General features: G+C 33.7%; 1 protein-coding gene across 3 annotated transcripts in view; it reads right to left on the reverse strand.

Moving 5' to 3' along the window:
* Positions 1 to 22,114, reverse strand: part of LOC132736358 (plexin-A2-like) — a 106,746-nt gene that overhangs the window by 50,879 nt on the left and 33,753 nt on the right. For all 3 annotated transcript variants that reach the window (XM_060723474.1, XM_060723472.1, XM_060723473.1), the window contains exons 3-4: positions 8,462 to 8,606; positions 4,628 to 4,802 (exon numbers count right to left, since the gene is read on the reverse strand). In XM_060723474.1, the coding sequence (XP_060579457.1) occupies positions 4,628 to 4,802; positions 8,462 to 8,606 (320 nt within the window). The remainder of the gene's footprint in view (positions 1 to 4,627; positions 4,803 to 8,461; positions 8,607 to 22,114) is intronic.

The raw sequence follows: 22,114 nt of genomic DNA on the forward strand, positions 1-22,114 counted from the left end.
AGTTTTGTTTAGTTATTTTAAATATCATTTCAATAATATTGTTATTAATTAATTCCTATATCTAAACCATTGACTCTATGGGGCTGTAAGTGGTAACAATGGCATGCCCATGTCTACACAAAGTCTTATCTAGACTCCATCTGTTGGTTCAGTCATTTTAAATCTTAATATTTAAATCTCTTCAATAACAACAAACAGTACTTAAGTATTGAACATCCAAATTGTCAGCAAAGTTCTTTAGCCAACCAGTGAGATTCAGTCAAATTGTCAGTAAGTGAACAGTGAGATTCAGTCAAATTGTCAGTAAATTGTGAACAATGAGACTTGGTCAAATTGACAGTAAGTGAACAGTGAGATTCAGTCAAATTGTCAGTAAGTGAACAATGAGATTCAGTCAAATTGTCAGTAAGTGAACAGTGAGATTCAGTCAAATTGTCAGTAAATTGTGAACAATGAGATTTGGTCAAATTGTCAGTAAGTGAACAGTGAGATTCAGTCAAATTGTCAGTAAATTGTGAACAATGAGATTTGCTCAAATTGTCAGTAAGTGAACAGTGAGATTCAGTCAAATTGTCAGTAAGTGAACAGTGAGATTCAGTCAAATTGTCAGTAAATTGTGAACAGTGAGATTCAGTCAAATTGTCAGTAAGTGAACAGTGAGATTCAGTCAAATTGTCAGTAAGTGAACAGTGAGATTCAGTCAAATTGTCAGTAAATTGTGAACAATGAGATTCAGTCAAATTGTCAGTTAATTGTGAACAATGAGATTCAGTCAAATTGTCAGAAAGTGAACAGTGAGATTCAGACAAATTGTCAGCAAAGTTCTTTAGCACCGAACAGTTAGATACAGTCTACTTAAGCCCTGAACAGTGAGATTCGGTCAAATTGTCAGTAAGTGAACAGTGAGATTCAGTCAAATCGCAGTAAGTGAAAAGTGAGATTCGGTCAAATTGTCAGTAAGTGAACAGTGAGATTCAGTCAAATTGTCAGTAAGTGAACAGTGAGATTCAGTCAAACTGTCAGTAAGTGAACATTGAGATTCAGTCAAATTGTCAGTAAGTGAACAGTGAGATTCAGTCAAATTGTCAGTAAGTGAACAGTGAGATTCAGTCAAATTGTCAGTAAGTGAACAGTGAGATTCAGTCAAATTGTCAGCAAGTGAACAGTGAGATTCAGTCAAATTGTCAGTAAGTGAAAAGTGAGATTCAGTCAAATTGCCAGTAAATTGTGAACAATGAGATTCAGTCAAATTGTCAGTAAATTATGAACAATGAGATTCAGTCAAATTGTCAGAAAGTGAACAGTGAGATTCAGTCAAATTGTCAGCAAAGTTCTTTAGCACTGAACAGTTAGATTCAGTCTACTTAAGCCCTGAACAGTGAGATTCGTTCAAAATCACAGTCAAACATTCACACAAATTCAAAGCAGTAAAAGTTCATTATAAATATACAGAAGGGCAAGGATTAATATCGAACCAATACAACCAAATTTCTTGGCAAAAAGTTTCAATATTAACAACAATCTTTTTGACAAAGTTCCAAATGTTTGAGAGCTCATTTCAAGGCGAGTGCATCAGTATTCCCTCATTTGAGCATGGCCGAGAACACAATGACATTTTAATCCATCATCATGATGTGATTATGATGTTTCCATTTCCTTTTTCTATTGTTTATAATCCGTTTCCATGGCAACGAAAATGTTTCACTCATATCAGAAAATGGTTATTATTTCAATATCATGTTGTCCGTTATTTTTTTCTTCACATTTTTTCTTTTTGTCTCTTCTTATTCTTTAGATTTTTGTGATTGTGTGTGAAACATGCAATATCAATTACATGCAACAGTTACTGTTGCTGTTTTTTCTCTGTGCACTTTCAATGAAGATAATGGAGGGAAAAATTTACTTCAATAAAAATTCTCAATTTTGAGCGCACACACACAGAGTTTAAATTGATTTGGAATTGTTTCAAGATGCAGATCTAAATCTGCCTAGTAAATGTACATAAAATTGAAATTCGGTCTCATAAAAACCAAAATGTTCTTGATTAAGTCCCAAAAGTACCGAAATTAGTGTTCTTACTTGACTAGAATGTAAACAATTCGGAGAAAAACCAATTATTTTCGATGGTAATAAACGATTCTCCATGTAAACAGAATCAGTTAAATGTGCCAATTGTTTGAATGTGCTCCTAGTGCGCTTTCAATTATTTTATGCAATTATCTAACAAGTAGGCAAAAAGTTAATTAAAATATTTGACATTTCATGCTAAATTTAATCAGGTTTTATGAAAAACATAAGTTTTATATAACTTAATTATTTTAAGATTTAGTCATAAAAATTCATAACATTCACTTTTTTTAACTACTACGCCAGATTTACAGAAATTTAATGTTATAACTTCCCTTCACATGACCATTTTATAATAATTATATTTTCATGACTGCTTAATAAAAATTCATTATTATATTTTCAGGCATTCACAAAAATCTGAAATCATACAATAAACAGATCTCTTTATATTTTTTCCTGGTGAGAATAAGAAAAATATCAAAAGAAACAGCATCCTATCAGGAAGAAATAATTATGCCTGGAAAAGTATTTAGCAATATAATATACCTGATAAATGCTGAAAGACTAGCACTTGATATTGCTATGGCAAGTACATATCAATCAAATATGACACATATCAAAGATATCAACAATAAACATGAGAAATATAGCCCCATATAATTATGGTACGGGAGCTTTAATAACCCTCACTGATGCTTTAATAACAAGACCTAAACCAGTATATGACCCCACACATTTGTTGATTTTTCAATAAAAAAAATATTGCTGACTAAGTGCAGTATAAACACATTCATTTTCATACATGTGAGAATTTATGTTTGCACTGATTGTGGAAAAGTAATGACCAAGTTATGCAATCATTATAGAATGCTTGCTATCCAATATAGAATAAGAGATGTTTCCATATTCTTACAGACCATATGCAGCTGTCCATAGGATATCAACATCATAGGAAAAACTGAGTAACCAAATATAGATATGAGCCGTGTCACGACAAAACCAACATAGTGCATTTGCGACCAGCATGGATCCAGACCACATCCGCGCAGTCTGATCAGGATCCATGCTGTTCGTTATCATTTTCTCTACTTGTAAAAGGGTTGGTAAGCGAACAGCATGGATCCTGATCAGACTGCACGGATGCGAAGGCTGGTCTAAATCAATGCTGGTCGCAAACGCACTATGTTGGTTTTGTTGTGACGCGGCTCATATGTAGTGTGCAGATGTGCAGAAAAGACCTCAGACACCATGTTAGTGGTATACCAAAGTCTGATGCTATTCCCATGTTCTGAAGTTATTTTGGCATATTTTGTTACAAATTGTCAGGACTATATTGTCACCTCTGGCATTGAAAGAGTTAAATAAAACAACAAAATTACTGAGTAAAGTTGTAGGTTTTGAGAAAACTAACAAACAGTACCGTGATTTAAGACATATTTGATGACTTTAAACACAAGTTTTACTGTAATGATCTAAAAGCAAGCTTAAATGAAATAAATCTTGTAAAATTTTATTTATTAATGCTGACCTTTTTATTTATTTATAGATTTTAGTGCAGTGATAAAAAAAACTTATTTATTCAACAAACCAGTATCTTACATTAAATCAATAAAACATGTAAGAAAAGAAAATCTAGGTGACGGAGGTTTTTGTGTGTATGAATTATCCCATTCAAGTGAACTAAACTCTAGGTAGATAAGAAGATTTCATTCAGGCAAAAAAATAATAATAATACAAAAACATGATTTTTCTCCTATTTTACTAATCTATGCTTATACTGTATTATACAGCAAACGAAGAATAAACTTTTATACTCGGATGTAATTTCTATTACGATAAAATATAAAGATCAGCCTTTTTTTTAAATGGCAATATGAATATAATGTGTTTATCTGATTAGATTTTACAGAGGGCACCTGGGAGACCTTTGCTCTGAAAATGAGCTGATATCAAAAAGCTGAACTTCACCAATATTTATAGTGACTTTCCTATCATTATCAGTATTACTAATGTTAATTTGTGTCTCTAAACATGCCGATTGATAAAACTGTCTGACTTTTATTATTATGCCACGATGCCTCTAGCAACCATTTTAGAATACTGTTTCCTTGCATGAAAGAGCAGACGGCCAATGATGCGCTATTAAAGACCCTCCTGAGCAACAGGATGAGTTCTATCTTTGACAATTGCCTTGGCAGTACACAGATATTATATCACGGAAATAATAAGTATTGACTTATGCATGATTGAAATGACTTCATACAGAAATCATTTCTAAATATGACAAAGTTTTTTGTATTTTTTTAAATCGTGATTTGTAAATGTAAGGGAAGTGACCATTTTCCATACAGACATAATTATATACATCAAATCTGCATTGTTATGATTAAGCTTGATGATGATCTTAAAATTTTATATACGAGGTTTGTTTCACTGTTCTTGAAGGATTCTGATTTTCTTTATTTCAAAATCATAATTTGAGGCCCATAATAATTTTTAGGAGCATTATTTCCTAATATATCTTTTCATAGCAGGTACAGTAAAAAATAAAAGATACCTTCACCAGTTGGAATGGGCGGTAGTAGATGGGTCTCCGGCGTGTTACACCGGACAACCTTGTTGTTGGGGTTGTCTAGTGTTTTGTTGGTCGTAATAATCCGAATATTCCTACTGTAGCTAAACACACACTGATATGGATGTGTTCCAAAACTTGGGAGGTTTGACACATTCAGCTGAAAAAAAAAGGCAAATAACTTAGCATACAATATCATCAATTAACAATGACCTATCTCTCACCCTATGGTAATGGGATCAAACCCTATTTAAGTCACACCCAAATTTTCTAAAATGACACAAGCTCTGATTAGTTGCAGGAAGCGTACATGAAAATCATTATTCATTACCACCCTAAATATCTTGAATGGACTTGTCCATCTTTCAATCTGGACAAAAACCATTTATCACAGTTGGGAGCAAATTCAAAATATTTACTTACTGAATACAGTGCAGTCCATGATCAGGCATACATAGATGTGCCAGCTGATCTTGGTATGCACTGAGTACATGGGTGTGTGCACTAATTACATGGTTGAGTTAATTGGATTATATCCAAAAAGGTAAGATTTCCAATTAAAACAATTATCAGTTTTTATTATAATTATACGGTGAAGACAATAAAAGAAAATATTTTTCAATATATTCTTTAATCATAATTCTATTAAGAAACTGTAATAAATGATAACTTAAATGATTGCAACAGGTTCTTAAAATACTGATATTACAGATCATTCAGGAGAAGTTCGTAAAAATCTTCAAATTATCCCCAAGAACTGTAATTAATTTGCCTTATTTTTTTAATTTCCTTCACAACTTTTTATCAAGTTTTTATTTTTGATCTTTCAGTGCTCTTTGTTATGTGTGCCATGAATTACTTACAATTAAATTTCTAGAGAAAATACCATGTTAATTTATAATTTTCCAGTAATATCTTTATATACATTAATAATTATAGGCAGTCAAAAAACCAAAAATTTCATCAGAAAATACAAACCATTTCATCTTCTATAATTGAAACTCTATCATACTGGGTATTTCACTTCATTGGATGAGGACAGTGCTTCAACCCTTCCATATATTTATTCTAGAACTATACCCATGGAAAATGAAATTATACATTTCTCTGTCAGATGATGGATTCTTTGAAAAGAGACAGGTTGTAAATTCTTTGGAAATTCTGCACTTTTACAAAAACAGAGGCATTTCCCTAGAGATTTCACAGGAAATGAAATTGGCGTTAAGTATGCAATGTAAAAACAATTATCTGCAGGCATTGCTTTCTTCCAAGGAATATGTAAATAATGCAAAAACATAACAAAGTAAATTGCCTTTGCATGTTATAGCTTACATTACTCATTCCCTCATATATTATTTTGGTTATTATGCGTTTTAAATGTTAAATCTGGTTTGAAATTGCGCTGTTATAAAGCAGCTGATTAAAATATCCAAGTTAATTTAAAAAGTTAAAACATTATGTCATAAAGATTTATATGTCTTATGTATAAAAATTTAACAGTCCTAAATAGTAATGACATTAATTTAGTGGCCTTAATTCATTTAATTTCAGTAATAAGTACAGTCAAACTGTTATTTATTTATCATTAAAAAACAGGTCTTTATGTATATGCTGGAATCATCATAATTACTGATAAGAAACTGTGAGAGTGAAAAATGACCTCAATGCCAACAGCACACTACCCCCACCCCCCCCCCCTATCCCCCCACCCCTTTTTCGATACAGACCACAATCAGCTGGCACACACGTGTTGTCCGGTCATGGTCACGATTCAATTTTTCCCCTATATATTATGAATGGTTTTGTCCAAATTGAAAAACAGACCAAAGTCCATTTAAGATATTTAGTGTGGTAAGAGTTAAACAAGTGCTTCATCTAATTACAGCTGAACAAGATGCATAATCATTTAATATAATTGAGCCGTGTCACGACAAAACCAACGTAATGGGTTTGCGACCAGCATGGATCCAGACCAGCCTGCGCGTCCGCGCAGTCTGATCAGGATCCATGCTGTTCGCTTACAGACCCTATAACAAGTAAAGAAACTGATAGCGAACAGCATGGATCCTGATCAGATTGCACGGATGCGCAGGCTGGTCTGGATCCATGCTGGTCTCAAACCCATTATGTTGGTTTTGTCATGACACGGCTCATATATATTTTTATTTTTTGTATCTTAATATGACTACTTTTACACAAAGAACAATTAACATATACTACAAAGAAGTTGAAATATATGTTTAACAATAATTAATAACCACATTAAGCCTATTTAGATGTGTTTTTTTTTCCTCATACTAATGTATTCATCTCTATTTTTTGTTCCCCTTGTTATTGTCCTTCGGCTAAATTATAAATTAAAACAATCTTTTCAAGGTTTTTTTTTGCAGTTTCATTCCTTGTGTAACAGTGCGCATAATTTGCTGTCTCACTTTTGTATGAGGGAATTTCAACAGGACAATAACTTGTGTGTATCTAGCTGAAATTTAACCTCTTACACTAGACAATCTATATGCAAATATGGAAATTAATATTTAATACATGAAAATGTGGAATGTGAAGCCTAAAAATTCTGATATTTTCTTTGCTTTCACCTTTAAAGGCAATAAATTATTCAGTAGATCTCTAATTCTTCTTGAAATCCCTACGTTTTGTTTTTTTTTGTTTTTTTTGGTATTTCAGGAATCTGCATAAAGTCCAATGGTTGTCATTATGAAATTACATAGGAATGAAATAAATACTCAGGAATGAGATAAAAACCTGGCAATTATGAGATAAACTTTTTGGAAACAAGAAAAATCTAGAACTGCCACTATCATGGCGTGAATACCCCCGCATACCACTTTGTCAGAAGCTTTTTTTAAGTCAAGGCCCCTGTGACCTTGAACTTTGACCCAGTGACCTCAAAATCAATAGGGGTCATCTACTAATCATGACTAACCTCCATGCCAAATATGAAGACTGTGGGCCAAAGGAATCTCAAGTTATTGGGCGGACAAGCTTTTTAAAGTCAAGGCCCCTGTGACCTTGACCTTTGACCCAGTGACCCCAAAATCAATAGGGGTCATCTACTAATCATGACTAACCTCCATGCCAAATATGAAGACTGTGGGTCAAAGGAATCTCAAGTTATTGGGCGGACAAGGTTTTTTTAGTCAAGGCCCCTGTGACCTTGACCTTTGACCCAGTGACCTCAAAATCAAGAGGGGTCATCTACTAATCATGACTAACCTCCATGCCAAATATGAAGACTGTGGGCCAAAGGAATCTAAAGTAATTGGGCGGACAAGGAAAAACCGACGGACGGACAGGGAGAAGTCTGGACGTCTGGTCCAGTATACCCCCCTTACAACTTCGTTGTGCGGGGGGTATAAATACAAACAAGATAGAAATTTTTGAAGAGGAAAGGAAATGGTATAGATACCATACCTAGAATGAGATAAATAATACCTAGGTATCATAGCCTAGGAATGAGTTATATACCTAAGAATGAGATAAATACCTACTAGGTATTATAGCCTAGGAATGAGATAAATACCTAAGAATGAGATAAATACCATTGCAATTACCTTAGAATGAGATAAATTTCTGAAGAAATTAGAATTAGATAACCTTGGAATGAGATAAATACCTATGACTGAGATATATAACTGATTTGAGATAAATTACAACTAGAATCTTAAAACGAGACAAATACCTTATAAGGTCCAATGGCCGTCATATAACGAGGACTTAAAAACTGCTGTGAAAGAATATTTTTGATAATGTTTTTTATTTTCACATATCAATAGATATGTTAAATACACTAAAGAATAGTACCTGTATGCTTCTAGAATGGGAGTATTCTTTCTGTATCTGTTTGGGGATGACACTTGTAATGGATGGACAAGAATTGTTACTACCACTGTATGGCAGCCAGCGCAACACCTGATCATTACTGGCACAATCCTTTTTTAGGCTGCATCTGAAAGTACAGAAAAAGGAAAAAAAAATTGAATAGAAATCTAACGCAAGCACACCAATGACTGTTTTTGAAAAAGTGAAATTCCTTGACATATTGTGTTTCATAGAAATTATACAACATGATACTTAATATATAATACTTCAGTTATAATAGTTTCGTCTTAATGATTATGATTCTATTTATAAATATACTTAATATTTGTATTATTTTAGGAAAGGACAATAATAACAATACAATTGACGCTCCTTTTCCTGTTGTTTCAACAAAAAAAGTTCCCTGTCAAAACGAATCAAGCTGTAGCACTTCCTTCTCAATGCATGCACGCTGCTGACTTCTCATATCATGCTATCATTTTTCTCTATCCCAAGCTCAATAACAAACCAATATCACTAGATTAGTGTACAGGGCCGTGACACTGATGCACCCTCTGATAGTTGGTTTCTTATTACAGGCCGAACATCCCGCTAAATCATACGATGTCATATAAATATGAGTAGATTCTATTACATCTTGCACTTTATGAGGGAATATTAATATCAGACCATCGGGGAACATCAAGAAAGCTCGCCTTTTTATCCCCGGCAATGGTATATGGGAAAATTAATAACGATTCATCGACCAAAGACTGTCCTGACACATTCTATACAACAGGCCACTTTATGTCTCCAGTAGTCAAAATTCGTTGCATGAATGCCACTGGTTGGCTGAACATTTGTCATTTTTCATCTATACCAGAATTGACAAAAAAGGTCATAGAGATTTGTTCCTGATTAAAGAATTGGCTGTATCATTTATCATGACTTTTGCAATCATTGCCGCCTCAATGGTGTCGAGCATGACTCACATTTCCATTTATTACCAAAATTAATACATTTTAGACGTAACTGAAACTTTTCAGGGCTTTTTTTTCCATGGGGATTTTACTCTTCAATACAAAAAAAGATTTCAAAGGCAATGCATCTACTTTTGAAAAGAAATCACCTTAAATAAAAAAATTATCACACATAGATAAACTTTGTCATTCTGTTCGTCTTTAATAAAATACACATGCATCTCAAATACTTAAAGGTTCAGCTGAAATTGTGGTGCAGTTTATCGAATTTTCAGACAATTCCATCAAATGCCATTTGGAAACTTCATAAAGCTTATCAAAGTCAAAAATACGACCTCAAAATTATATGAATGAAATGGTTGAATTATTTCTTTATCTTTATAGACCACCATCAACAGACAGTAAGGTCACAAAGATTCAGTTCAGATTAAAAAAGCCTGGCTGTACCATTTATCAAGACTTTTTAATCATTGCTGCCTGGAATGGCATTCAGGAGATGACTCACTTTTTTTTTCATTTTTATTACCAAAAATGTTTTTCTCCAATCATTTGATTGGGTAATATCACTCAGAAAACTGCAGTAATCTTTTGATCTATCTCCCACTGAACATTTCATCATTTCATCTCCCCAAAAAAGCATTTACAAGATACAGATTAATAGCTTAGATTGTATTAAGGATTGTCAAAATGAATACCAATATCTTGTATTCTACTCCCCTGACCCCCCCCCCCCCCCTCCCATAAAAAAAAAAAAAAAAAAAACTTGACAAAATTAAGTTTCTAGAAAAAAATACTGTTTGTTTATTTAAGTGTTTTTAATTTTTTCAATAAAATAATTACTAATTTTTAACTAACTTATCTTTACCAACATCATCAAAATAACATAACCAGCATCAATAACACTAGCACCATCATCATCAACAACATCATTACTACTACCACCATCATTGACATCATCATCATCCTCCTAATAATCATCCTCACAATAATCATTATCATTATTACCACCATTACTATCACCACCTCTACCATCATCATCATCATCATCAACAACATCATTACTACTACCAACATCATTGACATCATCATCATCCTAATTATCATCCTCACAATAATCTTTATCATTATCACCACTATTACTATATATAATCATAATCATTATTACCACCATTACTATCACCACCTCTACCATCATCATCATCATCATCATCACTAACATTATCACCATGCTCATTACTATTACCATTACTACAATCACCAAGACATTAAATTTTGAACAATTTCACATTTTTAAAGAATGAAATCTCAAAAATTAAAGCACGCATGAGAAAAATCAGTTAACAAATCATGGAGCTAAAAAACCTGTTCACAGAATTCTTACATAGAGCAAGTTGACATTGTGGATCTAATTCTTCTATGGAATGATTACAATCACTCTGTACAACCTATCAAAATTCTCAGCAACAAATGTGGCACTAAATTACCCTCAAGAAATATTTACTCCTGACTCACACACCCCCTCGCATATCATTTTGTCATTTATCATGTAGAACACATCAACTTTACATGATACCAGGAATCATCATACAACAATTTTATGATTCATATATCCCCTTCGATCATGAATAAAACGAACACTGGTGCCGTCATTGTAGGAGAGTTCTCCGGTTGTCCGAATATGACATTATCCCTGACCCCATCCCGCTTGAATTCTGGTCAGATAATCAATGGGTTACAATAGGGAGTCATTCTATGGAATGTGGGAAATATCATTGTTGACAATGGTGACAGAATGCAACAATAAAACTTGAGAGATGGTGGGGGGAGGGGGGGGTAGGGGGCCAATCAGGACCTGTTGATGATATAGAAATTTATAGTGGCCACAGTTGATATGTCTGTAAAGAATGCTCAATATTAAATAACTAACTGTATTTTTTCTATATTAACAAAAGCTTGATTTAAAACTTTTTTTTACCTTTTATTTCATCGACTTCATATTACAAAACAAAATATGTCAACAAAGTGTAGTATTGTGTGTGCCGTTTAGTTATACAAATGTAGTCATGATAATATAAATGAATTAGCATCAGAAACTTTCCAGAGCCTTTAACATTCAGTTATCAAAAGTACAAAAGTTGCATTAGTTGCACTTAAACAAGATGTAAATTAGCAAAAAAACAGCTAGCTTGCACTCATTTCATTGTCTTTCCTGAGCAACCTATCAACCCAACTGATTTGTTATGCAATGGACTCAAAGAACTCAACTGAGGTCAAGAGCCTATAATCGTAAAATTTAAATTTCTTACAAAAATCAAATGGGTAGTACTAAAGATATGTAAAAATCTCAGAATAAAATTGCAACTTGTACTTTTGTGCTTCTTTTTTTTAGCTTGATTTGAGTTAAAAACTTTTTTTTGCTTCTCATATTTAGGTCATTTTGCCCAATTGACATAAAAATGAGCAAATAAACTAAATTTTATGCACAAGTTTTTGGTCAAGACCTGTCACGAAAGCTTATGTTTATTCAAACCACTTTCAAGTTTACTCCCTGGAATTTAAAAGACTGGTGTTTTAATACAAGGACACAATTGACCAATGTTAAAGTCTCAAACCCACAAGGTTCATAGGCAGACACCTTAACCACAGCCTTTCTTAACACTTGTGCTCAAGAAACTTAACAAATGTTCCTTATAATTTCAGCATATTCCAGGCATCTGATGAAAACATTTTCTCAATATTTACTGACAAAAAATAGAGAATTCCACAAGTTCAACATCTCTACAAGCTTCTGCATATCATAACAACCTTTGGAGACACCGTTCTGAATATCTTAAATTATTCCCCACACAGTTTTCTACTTAGACTTCATCAGTTTCAATCAGGCCTCTGATTTTACTGAATTCTTTTCTCTAATGTAAAATGGGGGTATATTAACATGTAACTGAATACCTGAAAACAATTACAAAATGTATTTAAATCATTAAGAAAGTCATTTTTTTGAGATCATGCTATGCCAAAATTCCATGTCTCCTAAATTCGTATTATAAATTAATGATTTAATTTATAAAACAAGCCAGGTAAATTACATGCTATGTAAATATAAAAGAAAAACTTGACAGTGTGTGCACTGTAAATCAGTAAGGTATGTATATAATTATATACATTAAGATTTATTTAACACAATTCACTGTGAAATGAACTTACATACATACATCAGTAAAAAACAAACTACAACAAAATATGTAAAGAGGAAATTTGGATTGTAAGTCACTACTGGTTAATCAAAAGATTAAGCAAAAGCTGCAAGGTCCATCTGATTTCAACAGTTTCAATAAATATCTGCTTATAAAATAACTTTCTTTTTAAATTGCAAATTTAAATATCTTTCATAATTACAATGTATGAACAACAGCGGCACAGCAGTATGGTCGCATGAAAAAATGTGTTGGACTAATACTCAAAGGAGCACTAGCCGTGTGGCTTCAAACCCTGTCCCAGGGGCAAGCTGCTGTTTCCTTGAACAAGAAACTTAACACTCATTGCTCAGTACTAAGTTGGTTCCAGGTGTGTCTGTAAGCTTATAGCTCCAGTTCAAGCAAACTAAAATAAATTCTCAACCAAGGTAAATACGAAATAATGAGTAACACACGTATTCTGTATAAACCAATTATTAACATTTTTGTTACACAAGAAACTTAACAATTGTGAGTTTAAATGAAGCTTTATATGGATTCAGGATTTACTTTGATCATGTCACATTGAAGATGACCCAGTTTTATATATAATAAATGTTGATGAAATAGATTTACATGCTATAAGCTTGATCTGGATTGACCTTAAAACTTACAACAGCCCTTGAAAACACAACATCTTCTGTGTTATTGTACTAAATACATCTACTTCAAACAATGGCTTTATTCACCGATAACATCATGGTAATATATATATATACTAAATGGAGTATATCATTTCTTACATTTAATAATATTGAAGGATGGTTGCAGTAAAGTACAAACTGCTGTAGTACTAGGTTGAATATTAGGTCAAATGTTATTAGAGCCTTTAGAATTAATTAAAAAGTCCATAGTTAAGGGTTGAAATTCTGACAGTTCCTGTCCAGATCTGTAAGGGTCATATGGCATAAATGGTATAAATAAACTCATATTGCATATACATATACATATAACATTGGTCAATATGAAGAATTCAGTTGTTGGAAGGTTTGTCTTCAGGGCGATGTCATCCGAGTTCAGTTGGTGACAGCTTTACAGAGTCTGACACAAGGTGTAACGTTTATGTCAGAATCTCATACAATTACTTTGGTTTCGAGGACTTTTTTTTTTACTTTCTGAGGAAGGGCTGAATTGCATGTAATACTACAAGTATCTGTGGAGATCATACTCATGTACATATCGTATATTGTTTTAATACGTTTTAAGTCACATCAACACTGAAACGGTCATATGGCGAATTTCAAACTGGCAGAGGAAGAGTGGAAGACCTGGTGTGCCCCTTTGTGTATTATTTCTGACTCAACCATTAGCACCCGCGGGTAGCTGTGACAACCAACCTTCAGACAGCTTGCTGGATAGCTTCTCCACAATAAGTCATCAAATTGCTCCTCTATAAGCAGATGAAGGAGCAGAGGAGTCGTAATTTTAGTCATGAAATAATCAACAAATAAACAAAATTATGAGAAATCCATGTTGTAAATCAAATTAACTATCATAATATAATTGATGAATCTATCAAATTACAAGAGTTAGCACTGAATCCTTGAAATATTCTTTCCAGAGGCGTCACAGTTAAAGATCAAATTCCTACACTCAGCAATCCATTAGTAACTGTGGGAAAAGTAGTTCTTAACCTTCGTATCTATAGATACATCTTGATCAACACATGCTTCAACCATCATAATTGTAATTAATTGTATCAAAATGTCTTGTAACAGATCTGAATATATAGCGGAAACAAATGAAAACATCTCACAATGTTTTCTAAACATTCTTTGGCACATGACTGTATAGCTCAATCACATGTCCACTCAGTTATATAAACTGCCTTGTTCACGTTGAAAGAGGGACAAGAATCCACAAAATGTCAATGGATGAAAAAAAAACCTGTTCTAAACATTAATTAGCATATGTAAAACTCATCATAGATCCAATCAGTTATGTAAACTGTCTTGTAACTGGTGAAAGATGGACTAAAATCAGGCACATCTTCCCTACCTTCAACCAACGCGTCAACATTCTTAGTCAGAATATCATTACCTGTTCTTATAGACATTTCTAGTTGCCACAGTTTTGCAGAGAACACTGCCAGTCTAAAATGCACTCAAGCATCTGGGGAATCAGTGACTGGTGTAATGTATTGTTTAGATACCTGGTGATTGTGTCAATCAAAGCATGGCTATAAGTAAAGTTTGACTACCTCTTTTGCTCTTTGATCTCTGTGGAATCTGACATATACATCACCAAACAGGTAACTTATAAATAGCTCACTGCCAATATCTTTACCATAACTGTCGTATATGATTTCAATCAAATCTACTATCTGAGAAGTTTCTGCCAGTTGAAAATATATAAAATTCCATGTAGATTGGAATGTTTTGTGTATATGGCATGTTGTTTTGTTGTATCAAAGTTGGAGGAGAGAAAGATTTACTAAATTTAACTGAAAGTGTCCTGTCAGACAAAGGCTCAAAAGGGTAAAATATGTATGTACATGTTATTATAAATGATGCCATGATTAATATGATATGACATTATGAAGCATGCAAGGGGAAGGGGGTAAGAGACAGCCATTCCTCTGACAGACATTGCCTGTATGACATGTCAATCTAACTACAAAAGTTTTGTTTCATGTAAATCAGGGGTAATTAATGAGCACAGCTGATAGCCTGATATGTATAAACAATGGGTTGGCTTTAAGGCTCAAAGAACCCAAGAAAAGTATATGGTACAATACTGGAAGGCTAATATACTGTAAGAATAAAGCTATAAGAAGCTTCAGGAAATGATAATAAGATGGAAGAGTTAAATATAATTTTTCTTTTGTAAAATTCTCATCTTTTTCAGTTTTTGATTGATTATTTTATAAATTTCTTTATATACAATGTTATAAAGATACTATTAGAAGTGCACTTAGTGGTCTAATTACTTTTAACAGTGTGAGAGTCCTAAATATACCACAGCAAGTTCTTGTTCATAGGACAGTGTTCTCGTCTATTCTCAGAGTTTGACAGTAAGAAAAGGGTCATAACTCAGTAAATAGGGCAATTCAAGAGTTTTGGGACTTGTGCCCACCATTTTGAATAATCACAGAGAATACTGGGAGACACCAACTATGATGCCAATGCCTGTTTGTCAGTACAATTAGCTCTCCCTATTCTTCAAATAGTCAAGGCAATGGTCAAGAGTAACACTATATAATCATTGATTAAAGCAATCATCTATTGATTGTGGTCAGGACAAAAGTTATTTCGCAATTTTTGAATTATAGAGCACTGGACCAATGCTTTGGTATGTGAATGCCACAGAATTACTTCCAAACCTTAACATAAACCAAGAATATTTCTCAAACAAAAGAAGCATTCAGTATGATTTAAGATAAAAAGTCATGATCATACAAAACTTATATAATATATATATTAACATTATCATTCTCACATTCTCATGATAAGGTTTTATTGGTAGGTATGCCCACTCCTTAAAACATGACAACACAGACTGATATCTATGATATCATTTTTTTTATTACAGTCATTCTAAAAAATATATTTATAATATTATTCTATGGCATGAAATGATCCATTAAATGATTACAATGACCCTAACATATTTCTCACCACCCATGTTACACTGATAAAATACCTATGTATTGTTAATTACCACCTGGGACAATATCCAAACAAGTCATTAATAGGTTATTATTTCAACACTATTTTTATCATGTCAGTCTTGAGACAATTATTATTAATACAGGTCTTTATGTAGGTGCAGGTACAGTACTTGACTCATTCTTTGCTCATTCAATGACTACTACCAGTGTTCTGTCTGAGTCAATCAATTAAGACATCAGGTAGTAAATTGTTCCTTGCTCTGGTCAAATCAAGGGTAAGTTAGTCAGACCTGTAGACTCTTTGTATACTGTTTATGACAAACTGGTGTATTTTTTAATTTTTTTTATAAGATTGTCCCTCAGAGAGCAAAACTTCACAAGAATCACATGATTCAAAAACAAAACTGCAGTGGATTATTTGTTTAACTTGTAATACTATATCTTAAAATATAGTGTCATGGGTATATATTTTGAAGCAGTTGTTACTTACAAACTTTATATGGTTAAGAAAACTATTTTCTTTGGTACATATTAACCACAAAGTTAACAAAACAAAAATTACTCATCATGACATAATCATACTTTCAACTAAACAATAAAGTTTTTATTTCTTGTCAATTATGACTTGACAAAATCAAGTTTAACCCCTTGTAAATAGTATAATTGGACATAAAAATATCACTCTTTAACCCATAATTATCAGGGTACTCAGTGTGCTCACAGATTAGCCACAGTCACTTGTTTAGAACAATTAGGCCAGCCTGCACATCCATGCAGTATAAACAGACTGTTGGCTGACAAAAATTTAAGTTTTTTTTATCTTTATATCCCCAAAAATTTATTAATGGAAATTTCCAAAAATGGCTTGTTTGTTTGGTGAACTAGTCCATTTAAGAAATTCAACATGGTAAAGTATAAGAGCACAAGTAGCAACACTGGCAAAACCTAATATCATTATAGTAAATAGTCGGGCTATGGTATACATGTATTATAAGTCAGTGAAACAATTTTTTTTTTTAATTTCACTAAACCCTTAATATCATTTAAGCAAATCATCTTAAACAAACTTGTTCATCTTTCATTCAATCAGGGAACATTTTAAAATATGTAATGAGTGCAGTGTCACCATGATCAGATGGCACAGATGTATCTCTATGATTGACCTTGAGCCTCCATTGGTCACATGAATAGAATCAGTTTTCCCCTTCAGACTATGGGTTAAAGTGATGAATTTTATCTTATACCATTTGAGTTAGCATATCAAGGGTTCACCGCAAAACTGCAGAAACTTTATTGAAACAAGATATGTTTGTAAAACATGTATGCCCCCTATCAGCAGCCAATTAGTCATGTGATAAGATTATTATGCATGACTTCTTACCCAGTGATCAAACAATTAATAAGGGTTATCAAGTATCTACTGGTCATGACCTTAACTTTTGACCCCTTGACCCAAAACTCAATAGGGGTCATCTGCTGGTCACGACCAATCATCATACAAACTTTGAAGTTCCTGGGCCTAAGCGTTTTTAGTTAATTGATCGGAAACTGTTTTTACCTACAAGGTCAATGTGACCTTGACCTTTGAGCCCCTTGACCCCAAAATCAATAGGTCATCTGCTGGTCATGACCAATCACCATACCAATTTTTAAGTTCCTAGGCCTAAGGGTTCTTTAGTTATTGATCGGAAACCGTTTAAACATACAAGGTCAATGTGACCTTGACCTTTGACCCCAAAATCAATAGGGGTCATCTGCTGGTCATAACCAATCACCATGCAAGTTTGAAGTTCCTAGGCCGAAGCGTTCTTTAGTTTATTGATCAGAAGCCGTTTTTACTTACAATGTCAATGTGACCTTGACCTTTGACCCCTTGATCCCAAAATCAATAGGGGTAATCTGCTGGTCATGACAAAATCACCATACCAAGTTTGAAGTTCCTAGGCCTAAGCGTTCTTAAGTTATTGATCAGAAACCGTTTTACTTACAAGGTCAATGTGACCTTGACCTTTGACCCCTTGACCCAATAGGGGTCATCTGCTGGTCACGACCAATCATCATACAAAGTTTGAAGTTCCTAGGCCTAAGCGTTTTTAGTTAATTGATCGGAAACCGTTTTTACCTACAAGGTCAATGTGACCTTGACCTTTGACCCCTTGACCCCAAAATCAATAGGTCATCTGCTGGTCATGACCAATCACCATACCAAGTTTTGAAGTTCCTAGGCTAAGGGTTCTTTAGTTATTGATCGGAAACCATTTTTACCTACAAGGTCAATGTGACCTTGGACCTTTGACCCCTTAACCCCAAAATCAATAGGGGTCATCTCCTGGTCATAACCAATCACCATACAAGTTTGAAGTTCCTAGGGCTAAGGGTTCTTTGTTATTGATCCGAAACCGTTTTACCCAAGAGGTCAATGTGACTTGACCTTTGACCCCTTGACCCAAAATCAAATAGGGGTCATCTACTGATCCATGACAATCACCATACCCAAGTTTGAAGTTCTAGGCCTTAAAGTTCTTTAGTTATTGATCGGAAACCGTTTTTGCTTACAAGGTCAATGTGACCTGACTTTGACGTCCCTTGACCCCAAAATCAATAGTGGTCATCTGCTGATATAACCAATCACCATAACCAAGTTTGAAGTTCCTAGGCCTAAGGGTTCTTTAGTTTTGATCAGAAACCGTTTTTACCTACAAGGTCAATGTGACCTGACCCCTTGACCCCAAAATCAATAGGTTTGCTGGTCATGACCAATCACCATACCAAGTTTGAAGTTCCTAGCCTAAGGGTTCTTTAGTTATTGATCGGAAACCCGTTTTTACTACAAGGTCAATGTGACCTTGACCTTTTTGACCCCTTAACCCCAAAATCATTAGGGGTCATCTCCTGGTCATAAAAATCACCATACCAAGTTTGAAGTTCCTAGTGCCTAAGGGTTCTTTTGTTATTGATCTGAAACGTTTTTTACCGGGCCCCAAGAGGTCAATGTGACCTTGACCTTTGACCCCTTGACCCCAAATCAATAGGGGTCATCTACTGATCATGACCAATCAACCATACCAAGTTTGAAGTTCCTAGGCCTTAAGGTTCTTTAGTTATTGATCGGAAACCGTTTTTGCTTACAAGGTCAATGTGACCTTGACCTTTGACCCCTTGACCCCAAAATCAATAGGGGTCATCTACTGGTCATGACCAATCACCATACCAAGTTTGAAGTTCCTAGGCCTAAGGGTTCTTTAGTTATCACTCGGAAACCATTTGGTCTACGGACCGACGGACCGACGGACCGACAGACCGACGGACCGACAAGTGCAAAGCAATATACCCCCTTTTCTTCGAAATGGGGGCATAATAAAAAAGGTCTTACAACTTTTTTGTGGTCAACCCTCGATATATAGAATAAGTTAATGCTAGCAGGCTAGAGGTTAATTTCACTAATTAGGACAAATCAATCAGAGCAAGGACATCAGTTAAATTAGGCAACGAAAGAGAAAACATTATGCCGGGAAAGTAAAAGGACACAGAACATTAGTTCACACGGACGTGTTTTATAGAGCATTAGTTTGAACTGCTGACCTTGTTATCATTTATCTTTTTAAAAAGCTCCTTTTATTTACGAAAAATAAAACTCCGCTTGATTTAAAGTGGAGTGTATCATCCCTATTTAAGTCTTCAGTGAGTTTAATGCCCTTGCTCACCCATGTATCCCCCACATCATCTGTAAATCTTTGCAGTTAAGATATGTTACAAATGTAAATATTTGTACAAATATAAACTTGTTCAAGGGTGATAATTGCTGTTTATTTTGTGTGAAAACTAACCAGGGTACCAGATAATACTTTCGAAACATGAAACTGAAATGTCCCGTTGAGATGAAATAGAAAAACTGCTACCAGATCTCAGTTTGTCTAGCCTTTAAATTACGAGATAAATTAATCCTTTCTCGCCCCTTTTTTTTGTATAATATAAGTCTATTACATTAGTCAATGACACCCTGTACTTGGGATAATTTATGGATGAACAACACAAAGAACAATATCCAGATATTATGATATCATCAAGACAACAATAATCTAGTAAGCAAATACATTTGTATGTACCGGTAATATAAGTTGATTGACCAAGGTTGATCACAAAATCTTTTATTCTCATTTATATAATCACATAATTCTACTTTTTCGTCAAATAAATTTTATTTCTTTATTATTACATTTCAATTTTACTACTTGATAATACACAGTATTTGAGAGCCAGATCTGTCTAAGTGTCTTTGGTTTATACAGAATATTTTTTAGTTTGATTGTGTAGAAAGCTTACGAACACACTTTTGAATACATTCCTCGAACCAACCAGTACTGCAGCAATGAGTGTAAAGTTTAATATTAAAGGAAACAACAATTTGCTCCTGACGGGGTTTGAACCCATGCAGGTAGCGATCATTACTAGTCGGACATGTTCACAACACAGCCATGCGGTCGCTTATTGAATGAAGTCTTTGGCATCCAATCACACTTTTCACCACTGACTATTCAATAATACTGAAGGAATTAGCAGAGACGCAAAAACTGCATCTCTTTTAATTAAACATCATTTACTTTCATTTAAAACAAATAGAGTTTGATATTTGACAACTGTTATCAGTAATTACTTGAACATTGTTTCTCAATTTTCTCCCAATTGATTTTCAAATTAAGCAAGCTTCTGTCTACATAGAGCATCAATCATAATCATTGAGAGGCTTGTCGCAGTTAACCAGAATCTATTGCCCAGAAGTTAGGCACTTTTCAAAAAATATTTTATTGATCTGTACACTGTTCATCAAATTAAATAACAATAAAAGATAATATATTTGGTATGGGGTTGTCAATAATTTGCTTTAATTTCTGAGAAGATATAGAACGATAATATTTATTTTCTTATATATATATATTTTGTGTGAGGATTATACTGATCACAACAAAATTTCAGCATTCTAGTTTCATTGGTGGAGTATCATGCCTCTCATTGCATTATTTAAAGCAACAGCAGTGGTAGTCTCTCCTAGTGGCACTCTCCAAGTAAAATTTCAACATTCTAATTTCAGTGGTGGAGTCCTCAGGTGCCCCTATATACATTATTTCAACCAACAGCCAGCCCCCTCCTAATTACAACATCTTATATCTAAAACTTTAATTACATTAATAGAATGAGTTTCAATGACCTGTTGTATTTATATTCTATTGCTTTACAGGCAAAAAAGTGTATTTAACCAATCATTTCATGCAAGCAGCAACTTTCTCGCACTAGGTTTATGAAAGCACGATATAACATCTCAGTAAAACTTTTAAATAAAAAATACAAAACAACCCAACAACCTAATAATACATAATTTATGATTCCTATATCCATCATAAATCTATTAATCTTTTTTATTTTTTTTACTTTATTACACTTGAGCAGAAAATAGAAAAATGATTTTTTCTCCCCTTCTATAAAATACAGATACAGTGAAATCTTTATAGAAATCTGAAAAGCTATGGATCTGTTATTTTCATGCCTTTTTCCCCCAGAACAATCATGTCTTCTATACTACACTATCCATCTCTCCCATCAGCAATATTTCTTGATTTGTTGATGAAGAATCATTACACAATTAATGAGACACAGTTAGCTTAAATGCAAAATTCATTAGATCAACTTCTAGAAAGATAATGTTTCTATTGATGGCAAACATTTGTCCAATTTTGTTAATTAATTTCGTGGAAGGGAGAAAATTGATAGTCTATAAATCATAATGTCTGGAGGAGCTTTTCTTTTCAAGTGCAGCCTTTAGGTTCATTATCTAAAG

The sequence above is a fragment of the Ruditapes philippinarum genome, unplaced genomic scaffold, assembly GCF_026571515.1.
Source record: "Ruditapes philippinarum isolate M1 unplaced genomic scaffold, ASM2657151v2 ctg1087_1_1_1_1, whole genome shotgun sequence".
Taxonomy (NCBI): Eukaryota; Metazoa; Mollusca; class Bivalvia; order Venerida; family Veneridae; genus Ruditapes; species Ruditapes philippinarum.